This window comes from Takifugu flavidus, chromosome 11, assembly GCF_003711565.1.
Source record: "Takifugu flavidus isolate HTHZ2018 chromosome 11, ASM371156v2, whole genome shotgun sequence".
Taxonomy (NCBI): domain Eukaryota; kingdom Metazoa; phylum Chordata; class Actinopteri; order Tetraodontiformes; family Tetraodontidae; genus Takifugu; species Takifugu flavidus.
Genome location: NC_079530.1, coordinates 12,973,806 through 12,988,945, shown reverse-complemented (window position 1 = coordinate 12,988,945; position 15,140 = coordinate 12,973,806). Strand labels below are relative to the sequence as shown.

At 44.4% G+C, this 15,140-nt stretch overlaps 1 protein-coding gene across 1 annotated transcript in view; it reads left to right on the top strand.

The window, feature by feature from the left end:
* Nucleotides 1–1,387: 1,387 nt before the first annotated feature.
* Nucleotides 1,388–15,140, top strand: part of LOC130534291 (collagen alpha-1(XIX) chain) — a 67,972-nt gene continuing 54,219 nt past the window's right edge. The window contains exons 1-11 of the mRNA XM_057048318.1: nucleotides 1,388–1,702; nucleotides 3,425–3,546; nucleotides 3,937–4,011; nucleotides 4,098–4,197; nucleotides 7,799–7,922; nucleotides 8,001–8,276; nucleotides 8,726–8,806; nucleotides 9,337–9,456; nucleotides 10,208–10,261; nucleotides 12,981–13,025; nucleotides 14,681–14,725. Coding sequence (XP_056904298.1) covers nucleotides 3,459–3,546; nucleotides 3,937–4,011; nucleotides 4,098–4,197; nucleotides 7,799–7,922; nucleotides 8,001–8,276; nucleotides 8,726–8,806; nucleotides 9,337–9,456; nucleotides 10,208–10,261; nucleotides 12,981–13,025; nucleotides 14,681–14,725 — 1,008 coding nt within the window. The 5' untranslated portion in view covers nucleotides 1,388–1,702; nucleotides 3,425–3,458. The remainder of the gene's footprint in view (nucleotides 1,703–3,424; nucleotides 3,547–3,936; nucleotides 4,012–4,097; nucleotides 4,198–7,798; nucleotides 7,923–8,000; nucleotides 8,277–8,725; nucleotides 8,807–9,336; nucleotides 9,457–10,207; nucleotides 10,262–12,980; nucleotides 13,026–14,680; nucleotides 14,726–15,140) is intronic.

The following is a 15,140-nucleotide window of genomic DNA, read 5'->3' as shown; positions in this document are numbered from 1 at the left end:
AGGCTGTTGATGCGTTTCCCAACTACTATTTTAGACACCCTGTTATTTGCTTTGCACACAGCTTATAACAAACAGCATAATTGTAATGTTGCCCATTAGGACTGGAGCTGTGCTTTTCTCAGCTCCATAACTTTGCCGTAACCTTCAGAGCTTTGTAAATGCAGCTGTAAATCTTGCATTTAATCACAAGCTCCAACTTTATGGGGTCAATTTAATCAAATACAATGGCGGTGGTGAAAAACAGGAGCCTGTCGTCTTTTCAGAATCAGCCCCCCAATGGTTCACAATTTCAGTGCGAGGAAAAATTAGCTGTGACTGTTCATCAGGCGGGAGCCCATTCAGTGCTGCTGTGAGCTTTAGTAAACAGACCTATGCCTTTGATTTAAAATGTCCCTACCGCTTATGCTCAAACCTGCAAAAATTCCATTTCAGCAGCATAAATCTGCAGTATAGACAGCCCTTTCCTTGTGTTCACTATTTAATCAGGGCTAATATAACACAGCTATAGATCTTCTCTGCACACAGCTGCTGTATTGACCTCAAATTACAGGCAAGCGTAGGTGTAATTAAGAACATTTATTAAAGTTCTTTAGCATTGAATCAGGACCTCTCTGTGCAGGAAAAGCTCCCTGACTCTCATTTGGAGTGAACAAGAAACACCTGTGATTACTTTACAATTTCTTGGCTCCATTGATTTGAATATTAGAGCCCCAAACAACAAAAAACAACACAGGAGAGGCTGAGAAAAGCCGGCACGCGATCTAACGTAAAAACAACAGCCCAGATCTCAGATCTCACCAATCTCTGAATGGAGAACAAAGAAATCCAAACATCTGCTTCTGAATGGCTGCGGTGAAATCATCTGTGCAAACACACACGTGTTGAGACGGAGCACCTGTTTCTCAGAGTGTGTGTCCGCTGACATTTCGTTTCAACAAAAAACCCGAGGCCAAGACAGAGTACCTGCACTTTAACCCCTTTTGTTGGTCTGTGGCAGCACCTTCAGCTTTCCAAACGGGCATCTTTCCTTTCAACAGCCACAGCCTCCTCTCAGCAGGATGGAAATAGATGGGAATTAACACGCTTTAAAGTGGGGCTTCACCACACTATTTGAAATGTGTACCGCAGAACCGCTGTATTTTGCTGCACCAGGCCTGTTTGTCATGTCTTCTTCTATTCATAAAGTTAAATATGAAGACCTGACAGGATAAATGGCAACATCGTTTTGATAGTTACCAAGGTTTCAAACACTCTGCCACCTGAAATTACAAGTAAATCATCCACACAGATGCGGCCTTTGTGTTTAGAGCGGTTTCATAAGCTGATGATACATCAAACCATATTTATTCCCGCACCTGGCTCATCTATAGGAGTTTAAAATTCCCCTTGGGCATTTCTCGCCCTCTCCCGGGGAAGCTCCGGTGTGTGTGTGTATGAGAGAGAGTGTGTGTGGGTCTGTGTGTGTGTTCCCCCTTGTTTGCTGAGGTCTCTGTCAGTGCTTTTTCAGTGATAATCAAGACAGAGTGGGAGGGCCACTCACTAATAAGGAACGCGATCTTGCGGGCGATCCCACTGTGACTTTTATTTCCAAGTCCTGGAATCCGGGAATCAAGGCTGATCGCAATCACGCACGGATTATGGCTTTTTCTCCGCTGCTTTTCAGCAAATCACGCCTGTTTTAGAGGAAACTTTCTCTCCAACTGTAAGTACTTCCAAAGCGCACCCATTTCACAGCAAATTAATCCGAGCCGAGGCAAATATCAGCGTGATAATCTTGTGGAAACCCCCCCTTCCCTTTTTAAACCGACAGGTTTTTCCCTAAATCGCTTAATTGGTGAATAATTTCCAGGCTTCTTTTTATTTAAACTTAATCTCATAACCGGGACACGTGAGTCAGAAACGCGTTATTTCTAAATTTGCGCGCACTGCTCAACACGCACCGAGTTGCATCACTTGTTTACAACAAAGAGGGAAATGTGACATTTGCAAGATTAGGAACCGCGTTATCATGAAATTAGTAGTGGGGGGGAAAAACCTGCTCGACCAATCAGCGTTCGAGCTGCCGTTAAAAATTCCACAGTGTATGAAGTTATTCCAAAGTGAATGAATGAAAGACAAGCGGGACAGCCTGACTTTCCTTGTTCGTGTGCTGCTTTTCCCAAACTGGGACGTATGAGTAGTGGAATGGCACCGAAATCAACACATTCCCATTTCAACTTTGGAGCACGCAGAGCTGCGTGCGGGGCTGAAATGTTGCGGTTCCTGTCCGCAAGGTGAAATCCCTTGTGCGGTCTCAAAGTGCCCGTTTAACTCTAATTTACGTGCCCGACTGCGGGGGTTGTGACTTTGAGCTGCATGTTGTTCAGCTGCATGCGTGTGCAGGGACGGCTGGAACAACATGACGCCTTCACGCAGGCGAGGAACGCGACACCGCTCGCGGCGCCGCGCTGTGCGGCGTCCACGCGTGGTCGTGTGTTGCGGTCACGTCGTCCCCTGACGCCAGGCAAACACAGGCCCTGGCTTTAATGATCACACGGTGGAAGGGTGTGGTTTTCCATGTAGGATTTGGGGAAATAAATCATTCGCCTTAAGGGTCAAAGTAGGTAAAACAACTTCTTCTGACACTTTTTGGGGATTAAATTCATGAAGAAGCTTTGGAATCGTTCCCCTGTGGAATTATATAAACAGTGTTTTTACAAAACTTCACCACACCAGCAAAGTGTGATCTCTCCTTTAGATTACCGTAATGAAAAGAATAATATTTGTAGCCCGGACGGTCGATGTGTCGCCTCAAAACAAGGAGACATGATTTAAAGCGTTCCACACTGAGTTGGAACAGTCCACAAGACCCTGCTGCATGCCAGGAACGTGTCGTTTGGAACAATCCGGGATCACTCCTAACACCCAACACCCCCGCCCCCCCAATCCATCCAAAAGTTCTCGCCGCCTCCTTTCGGTGCGAGAGCAATGCGGGTCATTTCAGTTGGCACCATTGGTGGGATAGTTGGGGGGGCTCGCTTGTAACAGAAGGGTTCCACGTCTGATTGTCGCACGTGGTGACCTTGGAGTGCGCTCTGCTGCAGTTCAAACCATAAAAGAGTGTTGATGGAGTAGAGACACAAGCAGAAGGCTGGGGCGCTGTACCTGGACCTGAAGTGCACATGTAGCCAGCTAGCAGCCCAAATGAAGTATTGATTCATTCGATCTAAAATGTATTAAAGCCGACATATGATGGGCCCACTGTTTAAAGTCCTTGTTTTTATTGGTATTTCACAAGAGTTTTTGGTCAGCAGAGCTGCTTTAATGTCTGTCTCTTCTGTATTTGTATGCGGAACAGACCTGTGTGCTGTTTTGTTTGTTAGCGCGGCTTGATGGAGCATGATTCAATCGGGCCAAATTGTGAAATTATTCTGTTTGCACCCAGAATTTCGAGCGGACCGCCGTCTAGCGTCGGAGTCATGATCTGTTTGTTAAGTTGGGCCGCTCTCCTGTGGACCGTGAATTCCATCCTGTACACTTTAGGAATGGCAGTGGGTGAGCAGAAGGGTAGGTGGGATTTGATTTTTGGATTGCATCACATCTCGTCAAGATTGAGGCAGAAATGTGACGGTATTTTGAAAACACACGCACAATCCACCACATATTTAAGCCGTCAGATACCAGATGAGCCTGGGTAAGACTGTTGTTTGTGAGCTACCCTTTAGGCTTTTGGAGAGCCGGAGCACAATAGAAATGTGTCAGTGTTCACAAATTCGCTCTCAAACTGGAAGAAGACTTGCTATTAAATTGAAATGAGTCCCTGTTTGTGCCTGCTGTTAAAGATTAAATGAAATCTTGAAACATTAATTGGATTGGAAGCCGACTGAAATGATAGCCTGTTGCTTTTTTTAGGTCTAAAAATAAATCAGTGTTTTTGCAACCCGTCCTTTTCTCCAGACGGCTCCTGTCCTCCTCTGGGGGTGGAAGAACACCTTTTCTCTAATACTTTAGATCATCCTCTGGAAATCACAGGTGGGTTGGGAGCGGTCAACCAGGCTGCCTGTACGTACAGTCATTGTTCTTTTGAAACTTTTGTCTTTTTATCAACCCGTCCGCAGGGTTCGACCTGACGGAACACTTTCTTCTCCGAAAGGGAACGACCTCAGAAGACCTGCCGTCATTTCGTTTAGGAAGCAGCCCTCTCATTAAGCCAACCAAGTGAGTAGCCTCCGCATGCATGTGCCTGTTTATAGTGCAGCCCTGATAGTTTAACCTTTTTTTTTATTCCCCATTACCTTCCTTGTGTAGAGTCCCTGAATACAGAGGGAGCAGCTCCATATAATGCAGGAAAGCATCCTCCTGTTTCTATCTACCTAACCTCACAACGTAAAACAGCCGTGAGAGGCTCTCGTCACACTTCCATTTGCCTCGGCTGATAAGGTCAAGCTCAGGGGCGAGCTGTTAGACAGGAAGTCATTCCAACAGGAAGAATGTACATTGCATTTATCCTACAAATCTCCTAAGGGTAAAAACGGGAGACAGAGGAGCAGAAAGAAAGGTGTGTGTAATGAGACAGGAATATTAATATAACTGCAGACGGCACGCTGCCATTTCCCAACTTTCATTCCCGCTGTCAGTGGATTGGACCTCACTATGATTCCACCTCAGTTCTTGTTGGAGATTCACACTGCGAAAAAAGCCACAAAACATGTGTGGAGGGGACAAAACAATTTGGGAGATTGTACATTTGGTTATTCCTCGCGGGGATAGCAGCAAAAAAGCCATTCTTTTTGAAGGGGCCAGTATTTCGAGACATTTGCCCCCACTTTTTTGAGCCATCCTTTCTTTTTTTTTGGAGCTAGCAGATGTGTGATTACCTTCGGCATTCAGTCAGCCAGCTGAAAATACACCGACTTCAGTCCTTCCCGTTTGGGACCGTGTAGTGCAAGAAGATGCTGGCTCTCAATGACACTGCTGACAGTGTCATTGGTTACGGTGGCGCGACCGCGATCCCTCTCATATCCAATTATCTAAGTACTTTGACAGGTGATACTGCGTGCCAGCTGAGGAGGGACCGCGTGTAGCGGTAGGCCCCTCTGCCCTGCCACAGCCGTGGAAAACATTGCTCACTTTGCTTGGGGATCATGCAGCGGACCGTGGTGCTGTAGAGGGGGATAATGTTCCGCCTTCTCCTCGGTATAATACACATTATGGCCCATAAATCTCAGGGAACATTTGCGCAAAGTGACAAATTGGCCTACAAAGTACAACTTGCGACCGTCCGTGTAGCTCTTGCTGTCTGTATTTGAAGGCAATGTCTGTGGTTAGTTTGCGTCCGGTGGCTTTATCTGTAAGTTTCTTCTCTCCTAATCGGCACATTGTGCCTTTTGTTTTGTGTGCTGCATGTTGTGATGCCTTTTTTGGCGACGATAGTTTCATATTTCACGTTTCGCTTGGAAAGTTTTGCAACATTTTACCCACCTATGTAAGTAAATTATCCTCTTCTATTGCTAAAGGTGAGAAAAAAACGCCGAATCATTTCATTTTCTGAAACCACGATGCAGTCAAAGTCCTCTGCGCTTCGTGCTCATCGCTGCAGCTATCGAGTCCATTTTCAAACAGCATTTTTCTAATCCATTTTCATTTCGTACATGCTCTCTGCATTTGAAATGTAGATGCAAACAAGCCCACGCCAAACCACCAGGGCCCTTGTCTTTGTTCATTGGTTTGTGGCTTCAGTGTTTTGTGGCAGTTTGTTAATAAATGACGTCGGTTTAAAGCTGAGTCATTTTTTTCTTTTTAAGCACGAGCATCTGAACTGTGACGGGGGATAAACAAATCAAGTTTCACACAGACGTATAATAATAACATGTCATGCATATGTCAGCTACAAACGTGCACTTTTGTCCGCGTAGCTGACAGTTTCCCATTAGACCAGAAACACGTTCCCATTTAAGCAGGAACCAAAACCCCCGCAGAGAAGAAAATGCTGCCTTTGCTGTGATAAATGCTGCACTTTGCCCATAAGTCAGTATAATTAAGACCAATTTAATCTGTTGCTGTCGAGGGCAAAGACGTCAGCCAGTTATGTTAGCGCGTGAGGTTTGATCCTTTCAGTAAAAGCAACCCGAGTCCTCTGACTTATTTAAAAGAATCTGCCTGGATAGGGTTTCCAAGCCAGGACACCAAATCTGATTGTAGGAAAGGCGGTAGCGCTGCTCTGGTGTCGCTGCTCTGGTGTCGCTGTGACATCCTGTCAAACCATTGTGTCTGATTATACACGGGTTACAGCCAAGCAGCACGAGGGATCATATTTTCCTACAGTGGCGACGGGGTCCAGAAATCACCTCACAGTAATGGAAAAAGGAGATTTTAGTTAGAATTCAGATGGCATCCCTGGATCTCTTGCACGGGCGCAGTCGACATACAGAGTTTGCACAGTTTTCTCTTCCTCTCCCACAAGGTTTTTGCTCTTCTTCCTATCTGCTCTGTCGGCCATGAAACGCTTCGAGCATCCAGCTTAGTATTAAACAATTGCTCTGATACAATTTTGACAGCTACACTTCTTAAAAATATTGACAAACCTCAAACAGGAGAATTTAATTTTTATATGACTGGCAAAGCGTTCCTTAATTTGGTTACACCCTCAGCCTTTTGTTCTTCATCTAAACCTTTTTCTATACATTCAGAAGCATCATTTTCTCCAAGTTGTGGTGCTAAACAGCCACGCACTGGCGTTTATCATTTAGCCACTGATAGCTGTCAGGACCAGGTCAAGCCCCTTAACCCCTCTGTGGCCTCACAGAGCAACACTCCCACGCCACAGCTCCAACTTCTGAAATTAGACGGGACCTATTTGACTCGGGCAGCATGCAAAGGAGGGTTCGACTTCTGGTTCCTAACTGGAGTTGTGCCAATAACTGATTTTTAGGTTCATGGACTTGCATGTGTCAAAAAATAAAATAAAAAAACAACCCAAAACTCTCCACACGTGTCTCTTATTTGATTCTCTCCTGGCCTTGGGAATGAAGCATCATATTGTTTGCTGTTCCGCAGAGAGATAAGCTCCTCAGAATTAGTTTTAGCCAACTCGTCATTATAAATTCCTCTGCCATCGTCCGCGCTGGCGTACAGTACAGCTAAAAAAAAGACTTAACCCCTCAGGCAACAAATAACCTAACCGACCTCTTGAAGGGGCGTTTGCTATTGTTGTGGGCTTTAACTTTGGTCTATTTATCATTTCAGTCATGTAGCATTTACACCAAAACCTGAAAGAATTCAAGGGACACGGTGGGAGAGGTGGTGAAGCGCTGAGAGAAAAGAAGATGATGAATTGGAGTGAAAACTAATTTCCAGCCTGTCTGAGAAAACTCTCTCTCCCTGCCGCAGGCTGTGTTCTGCCTTCCCAATGACCTTATCATTACTTTATTATTGTTATTATTAAACTTGTGATTTTGATTTATTATATTTATGCCCTTCCACTTTTGACTCCTAATCTGAGCAAAGAGTTAAGTCTGATGATGTAGCGTATTAAAGGGTAAAAGGTTTCCTTGCTCCTCCTATGAAATTATGAAGTGAGCAAGGTAGGGAGGTGTACCATGTAAGGTATGTGATTGGAAATATGATGCTGTTGCTCCTATAGCTCCCTTCCTCCATGTTGGCGCGAGCATTTGTTCCAAGACTTGAGACAACAGAAGAGATTACACACACTCCGAGCCCTCCAGGTTTTCCAGGAAATCCAGGACTTCGGCTCGTGTGAATGTGTACCTGTGTGAGCTCGTACTGATGAAGCGATCCATCTTCTGTTATATTCCATCAGATCCATATTTCCAAGTGGACTCCCAGTCGAATACTCCATTGTTACCATCATGCGAGTGAGGAGGACCACAAAAAAAGAGCGCTGGTACCTCTGGCAGATATTTGACCAATCAGGAATCAGCCAGGTCGGTGAATATAGTCAATGCCCTTTATTAACTGCTTTATTGTGAGAGGATGTTTTAAAACTGTGTTGGGCCCTGCAGTTGTCTATCGTGGTCGACGGCGGCCAGAAGAACTTGGAGTTTTCCTACCAGAGTCTGCTGAAGAACACTCTCCGCTACACGTTCAGGAGTCGCGACCTACACGCCCTGTTTGATCGTCTGTGGCACAAGCTGAGCATTTCTGTGCAGAGCAACATAGTCTCCATTTACATGGACTGCAAACTTGTAGAGAGGAGGCTGATCGATGAAAGGGGCGGCGTCGACCCCGGCGGGCGCACGGTCATCGCCACACGAGTGGAGAACGGACGGCCCGTAGACGTATGTTTTTCTCCCTCACTTGTGTATTGATTTATGTTTTCTACATGAGGCGCTTGAGGGATTCCTTGCTCGTTGTTTGGGAACTTTGATTGGTATCGCGCTTCCGTAGTGCAGCCTTTGTGTTCAATAAACCCCTAATATGTTATATATGTTAACTCAGAGGGGACCTGAACGCAGCACTTGGCCGGGCCTTTAATGACATCAACATTTGACTGTTTAATGTCCTTTTCCTCCTTGTTCTCCCCCTGTGGGTCAAAAGAGAAAAAAACAGGCTGGTAAATGAGACACTTAAACAGCTTCAAGTTGAAACTCATTGACAATTAAATACATTTTGCCTCCTTCTCCGGTGGATAAGCGCACTTTCATCAGTGGAAAGAGGGCAGCGACGCTTTGATGAAATGACTGAATGACGCTGAAGGGGTACCTTTAATGAGAACTCTTTCCCACAGATTGAAATGAAACAATTTCTGATATACTGCGACCCTTATGTGGCTGGAATGGAAAATTGCTGCGAGCTGCGAGAGCCAAAGGTAAAGTACTTTGATGTTTCATCGTAATAAGAACCCCAGCTTAAATAAACCGACGCCACGTAATGAGTGGCGCGGCCGCGACGCTTCTCGCCCCTTTGGCATTTATTTAGAATACATTTCACACGCGTACGTTTTCAAGTCCAGAGACATAAATCTGCTTTTCTGCCGGTCAGTGATGTCGGCATCATTGCTCAGACCGCGTGTGGGGACAGAAATGTAATAACGAAGATCTTCCATCAGCGCTGGATCAATAAAGTCTAATGTTACAGTGATTCCAAATGGAGAGCTGACCTTTGACCTCCTCGCCATTAAAAGTCTCCATAAGCATGCTGTCAAGTCAGTATAAAATTACCCCCGAAGCTTCACAACCTTGACAAGGACTTGAGTTTTCTGCTTTTTACTGCGCAGTATAAGTTACATTTATAAATGAGTCGCAGCAAGCGAAACATTTTTGGTGTTCTGTCTTTTTTGGGGCCAAAATCGCACAGGGAGGTGTCTAAATTGTGATATTTTTTTTTGTATTGATTCAGTGTGAGGTCAACAAGACATTTAATGGGACTCCCCCTCCCACGGTTACAGCCCAGCTCCCCCAGATGCTGTCGCAGCCGGCATCGCCACCGCTGGACGGATGTCGTTGTCCAGCCGAAAAGGTACGATCAATACGGCGCAGCCAAAGCCTCCGATAATTGCAACGGCCATCGCGACCGAACCGCCGCTGATAGGCGTCGGCAATCGTTTCCGTAGAAGCACAACTCCGCCCGGGTGCAGGCGCGAGGGGGGGACTCTGCACTCATGTTGGGAAGAGCGCCAAAAGAGTCCCTCGGCTGCAATCACGAGCTTCGGATCGAAGCTCAGATTGAGAGCCAGAAGCATGAAAACACTCTGCAGAAGGTGGACCGCATAGATGGTGACTCACAAGGAATATCGGATTTCATAACCCAGCAATTGAGCTATCGTTTGGGCATCCAGGAAACTGCTACAAGCATCTATTCATGCCATAAAAACGCTGCATTATTTGCAAGTGAATCAGTTTATTTTAAGATTTTTTTAATCATTATTTTAGCTCATTTATTGCCAATGTTAAGTGTCGTTACGTAGAGAATTATGACAAACAAGGCACTATTGTAACAGTCACGGATCCTGGCGCTGTATGTTTAGAGAAGTAGAAAAATAGACCACAAATCATGCGATAAGTGCATGTCTCCAGGTTTCCTGTGAATTTTGCTTACCAGAATCCTTCGTTTCTTACTCCACGTGTGCCGGAAACTCTAGTGTATAAAATGCAGTGTGTCTCTTTGAATGTATAAAAAAGTGTGATAACGATATCTAAAGGAGACAGCTAAAGTTGCCCTTTGATTCCAATTATTTTACTCTTCTTCTTGTCCCGTATTATTTCCACAGGGAGTTCCTGGTCTTCCAGGTGGAGTTGGACCAGCAGGACCAAAAGGAGATAAGGTATTAAAAAATGATGAGAAATATGTTTGTGTGTTGTTGCTCTTCTTTTTTTTTTTAAACGTGCAAGGATTGCATAAATAGTTGTGATGCTGTATTTCCACTGCAGTCTCCTTGAACAGCCCCCATTCAGTCATACATAATGCAGAAATATTGATTTAATCACAAAACATTATCACTGGGTCACTGTGATTTGCCTCCTGTAGTAAATAACCTTTTTTATTTGTCTGAAATCTTAATCTAAAGTATTGCTGTGGATTTCCATTGTGGTCAGCGTCACTGGATTTCCAAGATGGTCTCATAAAAGACACATTTCCCTCCTACGGGGGGACGTAACTCGTCTCCACGACATGCCGATTGGCAGCTGGCATTCCCGAATGGTAGAAAATTCCCAGGCATCGAATATTGTTGCTGTACGTCGGCGCGCTGGAGGAAAGAGAACCAGTCGGATGCAAACTCAATGGGTTCCCAAGCCATCTAGGCAAGCTTATAAAAAAGGACGAGGGGAGAAGCGTTCAGCTGTGAATGGAATTCTCTGGGCCGAACAGGTGGTGTTACTACGTGCCTGATAAGACCAGATGGCCCTCGGGGGTCAGTGTCTTAATTAGCATGACGTAACGATGTGACTAAGATGTACTGGACTGCTTAGGTTCTGAAAGCATATTGAATGTTTCAGAATACAGCCCATCCTCTGTGTGGTGAAAATATGCAAGTTTTTTTCTTCTTCATATAAATGCTGAAACTGACGGCTACCAAACAGGCTCCGCTGGGAATCTTTAGGAAATTGCACACTGTCAAGCTAACCCTCCTCTTAAGATCCTTGTTTTGTTTGGAAAAGGCAGATCACAGGATGCACGCTGTTTGTTACCGCGGCTGTCCAAATGCGTTCACATTTTACTCGCTGCTGCACTTTATGCTCCCCCATTCACTAAATCTCGGTCCACGCTTCTGCTCAAATCTTCGCACAACAACTTAATGGCAGGGAAAATAAAACCATGCTGACAGAAGCTCTTTGTAAGGCTGAGATTACAGACCCTAAATAACAGAGTGGCCAAAAAAAAAGGTTACCAGCATGTTTTATTGAACAATTCAAAGCCTGTCAGAATCGAGAAAAATGGATTCAGTGTGTAAGTGTCCTGGAAAAAATATACACAAAAATGGCGTTTTTACTATAGTCGTGAAGGAGCTGTTCAGTGAGGCAGGACTGGGCCCTGGTGACGGAGGGCTTTGTGGGTGAGGAGACATGCAGAAGGAGGGGGGGCGTCAGTGGTGAAGTCCTGGGTGGCTCTGCTGCAGGGTTGAGGGCCAACGTTCATGAGTCAGATCCATCGGAGGGGTCGAGGAGGGAACCGAGATCTGAACCCTGGGGGACACCTCGCACCAGGTGAGCGGTGGAGGAGGTGACAGCTGCTCTGGTGAAGTGAAGGGATAAATTAAACTGGGGGGGGGCATTGTTGTGTCAAAGGCACCAAACAAATAAACAGACTGGTGTGTTTATCAGCCGCTGGTTTCCCTTTTTTGTGTTCTGAAACATTAAAAAAAAGGCTAACAAGGCAAAAGCAAATGATGTTAATAAAGTGAAGCCATGAGAGTTTTTAATTACCAACATGGGAATCTGAAACTGTGTGTGATTAAAACGCGACAGAGTGTGCAGCACCTACTGGTTTAACAAATTAGCCTGACTTGTTGAGATCGGTCAAAGACATCTGCGCAGTTTAGAGCGTTTAACGCACCCATAATGAGAAGTGCCGGCCAATCTTTTTGACCTACACAGAGGGGTTCTTGGGAAAGTGTGTGGATCACTCAGCCTAACTCAAACAGAAAGTACGGTCCTGCATTACAGTCAGTTTGATGGAGGATTGCAAATGCACTGCAAAGGGATTAAACCGCTATGATTAATCCAGAATCCCTCAGGAAATTAAACAGATAAGGGTTGGGTTATAAGAATGCAGCTTACTTGAAAGGAAATCCATTTTTCTATGGCCTCGCGCATAAACCCGGGTATTACTAGATTTACAGCTTCTGCCAGTACATGGAAAAAGCATAATGGTGAAATTAAAACTACTTTCCCTTTTGCAATATCCTTAATTTGTTTTGCAATTCTCGCGGCCACATGATTGGTGTTTTCAATTAGTCACCTCCAATTCAATTTCACTGTACCTCTGGAATGAAATTAAATACCTCTGTCAGTTCCTCCAGATCTTTCTCCCATTTTGTTTTCAGTTCTGTGTTTTTATAGCCATTATCTGTATTCAAGAAAGAAATAAACGAATGCAAATTTAATTACCAGGAATGTGAAGTAAGTATGCAGATGAAAGTTGTATCTATTGCTATTAACAAATTTCTACTCTTAAAAAATATGGTTGATGGAATGGAGATGGCGTCGGCTCATTAGAATTGGCTCTCTGTCTTCAATATCGTTGTTTTCCTCCAGGGTTAATGAACAAACAGGGTTTTACCGTTGATGTGACTGGATAATGCCATCACGTTTAATTAGATTGTGGGTTTACACCAACTTAATTTGCTGAATGACTAACTCCACCTCCTCTCTTAACAATGTTTTGGACAATTTGCGCCCCTTTTTGTCACTGAACGGTTTAGTTTAAAGCCTGAGATTTCCCCTGGACTGATGGTTGCAGCAAAACAAAGTGTCGGCCAGAACTTGTAGGTAAAAGCTGGCGGAGGAGACGAGGCCAGTTGACGGATGTGGTTTCTGTTGCAGGGTGAAACGGGGGAGGTCGGAGGCCAAGGAAACCCAGGACAAAAGGTAAAACTCTCCCCCGGCCCGTCTTTATGAAGCCCGTTCTGCAGCTCAATGTCACTGCTAGGGTTTTTAGCTATTTCAAAAGTTGCTTTTAACCCAGTTTCCTCTTCAGGGAACTAAGTGCCACTTCCTACCGAGTCATTTATGGCATCTGTCACCGTTTGATATGTGGCATTGCTCCAGGAAAAAAAAAAAAAGCAATCTTCAAATCACAACTGCAACTGGTTGCAGATTAAATTCAAGATTAAATTCCAGCCTCGGAATTTCTCTGGATGGAAGACCAGTGAGGGACTACGTATACTGGGGCATTAGATTGTCTGCTATTTCTCCACTGCTAGTGATGTTCTTTGGAAAATGCTAATTAGATTACACTTCCTTACGACCATCTTCCTAAATTTCTTTCTCAAATATCTTGGGGACTTTGGCAGTAACAGGAGGATGTCTGCGTTTGTGGACGGTAGCTTAAACTCCGACCTTCAGTATATCCACCGAAGGTGCGTTTTTGCTTATGAACGTTGGTTCGCGGAACCCGAAATACTTTGTTTTTGTTTTTCCACGCGCGGCTCGTGAGCCTGCAAAGGCCGCTTTGATTAACGCCAGCGCACGAGGAACATCTGCATCAGCAGCACCGCCAGCAGTCCTGATAGTGATGTAATGTCTTTCCCCTCGTAATATTTTACACCCCTGATCCAATCCACTGTCAATATTGTGTAATCTCTGCAAGAAATCTGCCCAAGGTGCAAAATCGTGCACGTCTTGATTCAGCTCTGTGGATTTTTTTCTTCTGCCTTTCCAGCTAAATTGGAAAGACATTTTGTAAACAACACAAGGTTGGGGATGACCTCACCTGGACAAAACCCAAGGCTCGGATATATTAAAAGAACTTTGTGCACTTGCTGATGACACAAGAGTGACGGTCGCCCTTGGACTGTTAAATGGTGGTTTGCATGAGTTTTATGGGCAGTGCTGAGGTCACAGAAGTGTAAAGTTTACAGTCTAGGCTGGAAATTCATTGTTTTCCAGCACATCTTAAGCATAATCTGGTGTGGGAAGCAGAGGCTGGCTCAGCTGGAGCAGGTCGTGTATTATTATCTTATGAGAGGCAGCAGAATTTCGGGTCCGCGTGTGTCATGGCGAAGCTAACCTGTGTTGGTATTAAACTCTTTCTGAACACAAGGATGAAGCAACACAGTCAAGGGGGAATGTCATTGCATATCGTGATTATATTGTGGAATTTCTTGGCACTTGCACTATGATTTAACTTCCCTTTAAGCCTTTCCGCCATTGCTGACTAATTCATGTTTATCTGCCATTAGAGAGGGATTCATTTTACCTGCTTAAGATTTGAAGAACTTAGAATATAAGCTGGTATAAGTTACATATAGATTGAATTTAGAGAAGCTTAAGAAACAACCACCGATCCTCATAATGGACTCTACAAATAAAGGGAAAGTGACAATGTGAAATCAGATTATTTTAGATTTGTTAATATTGTGGATTAACTGCCTTAATGTGATAGATATTTAACTGATCTTGCATTCACGTTCAAAAAGGTGTAAAGGTGTTTTGTTTAACCTCCCTGGATGTGAATGAGAAACCAAGATGGGATTTTTTAAGTGCCTTTTCTTTGCCTTTAACTTAAGGTCCTGTGATTGCAGGGGGAATTTGGATCAGAAGGGCAAAAGGGAATCGATGGGGAGAAGGTAAGTACGACTATCTCCACTAGACATATATTCCATACATAGCATATCAGCCCGATCTAGTTTCATCAGGGAATCAATTCTTATAGGCTTTTCAATTTCTGTGTGATGCCCTGGAGGTAGAAGCGATGCACATTTTTCTGCGTGGCTGTTTTCAGATGCCTGTCATATCTGAAGTAGATCGAGCCCTCAATGTCCTTCTGCAGTGAAAATAATTGACATGCTCTCCTCCACAGACTTGCAATACTAATGGGCAGAACACATTTCTCAAATTACCTTGTTCCCCTTCCGTGTCTTATTGCATGCTTTTAAATCGGCGAGATTAGACTAATATTTGAAAACAAGGTGATATAATGGGGGAAAAAAAACCAAAATGCTGTTCCTTTGACGCAAACGGCTATTTTGCTCGTGTGTTTTT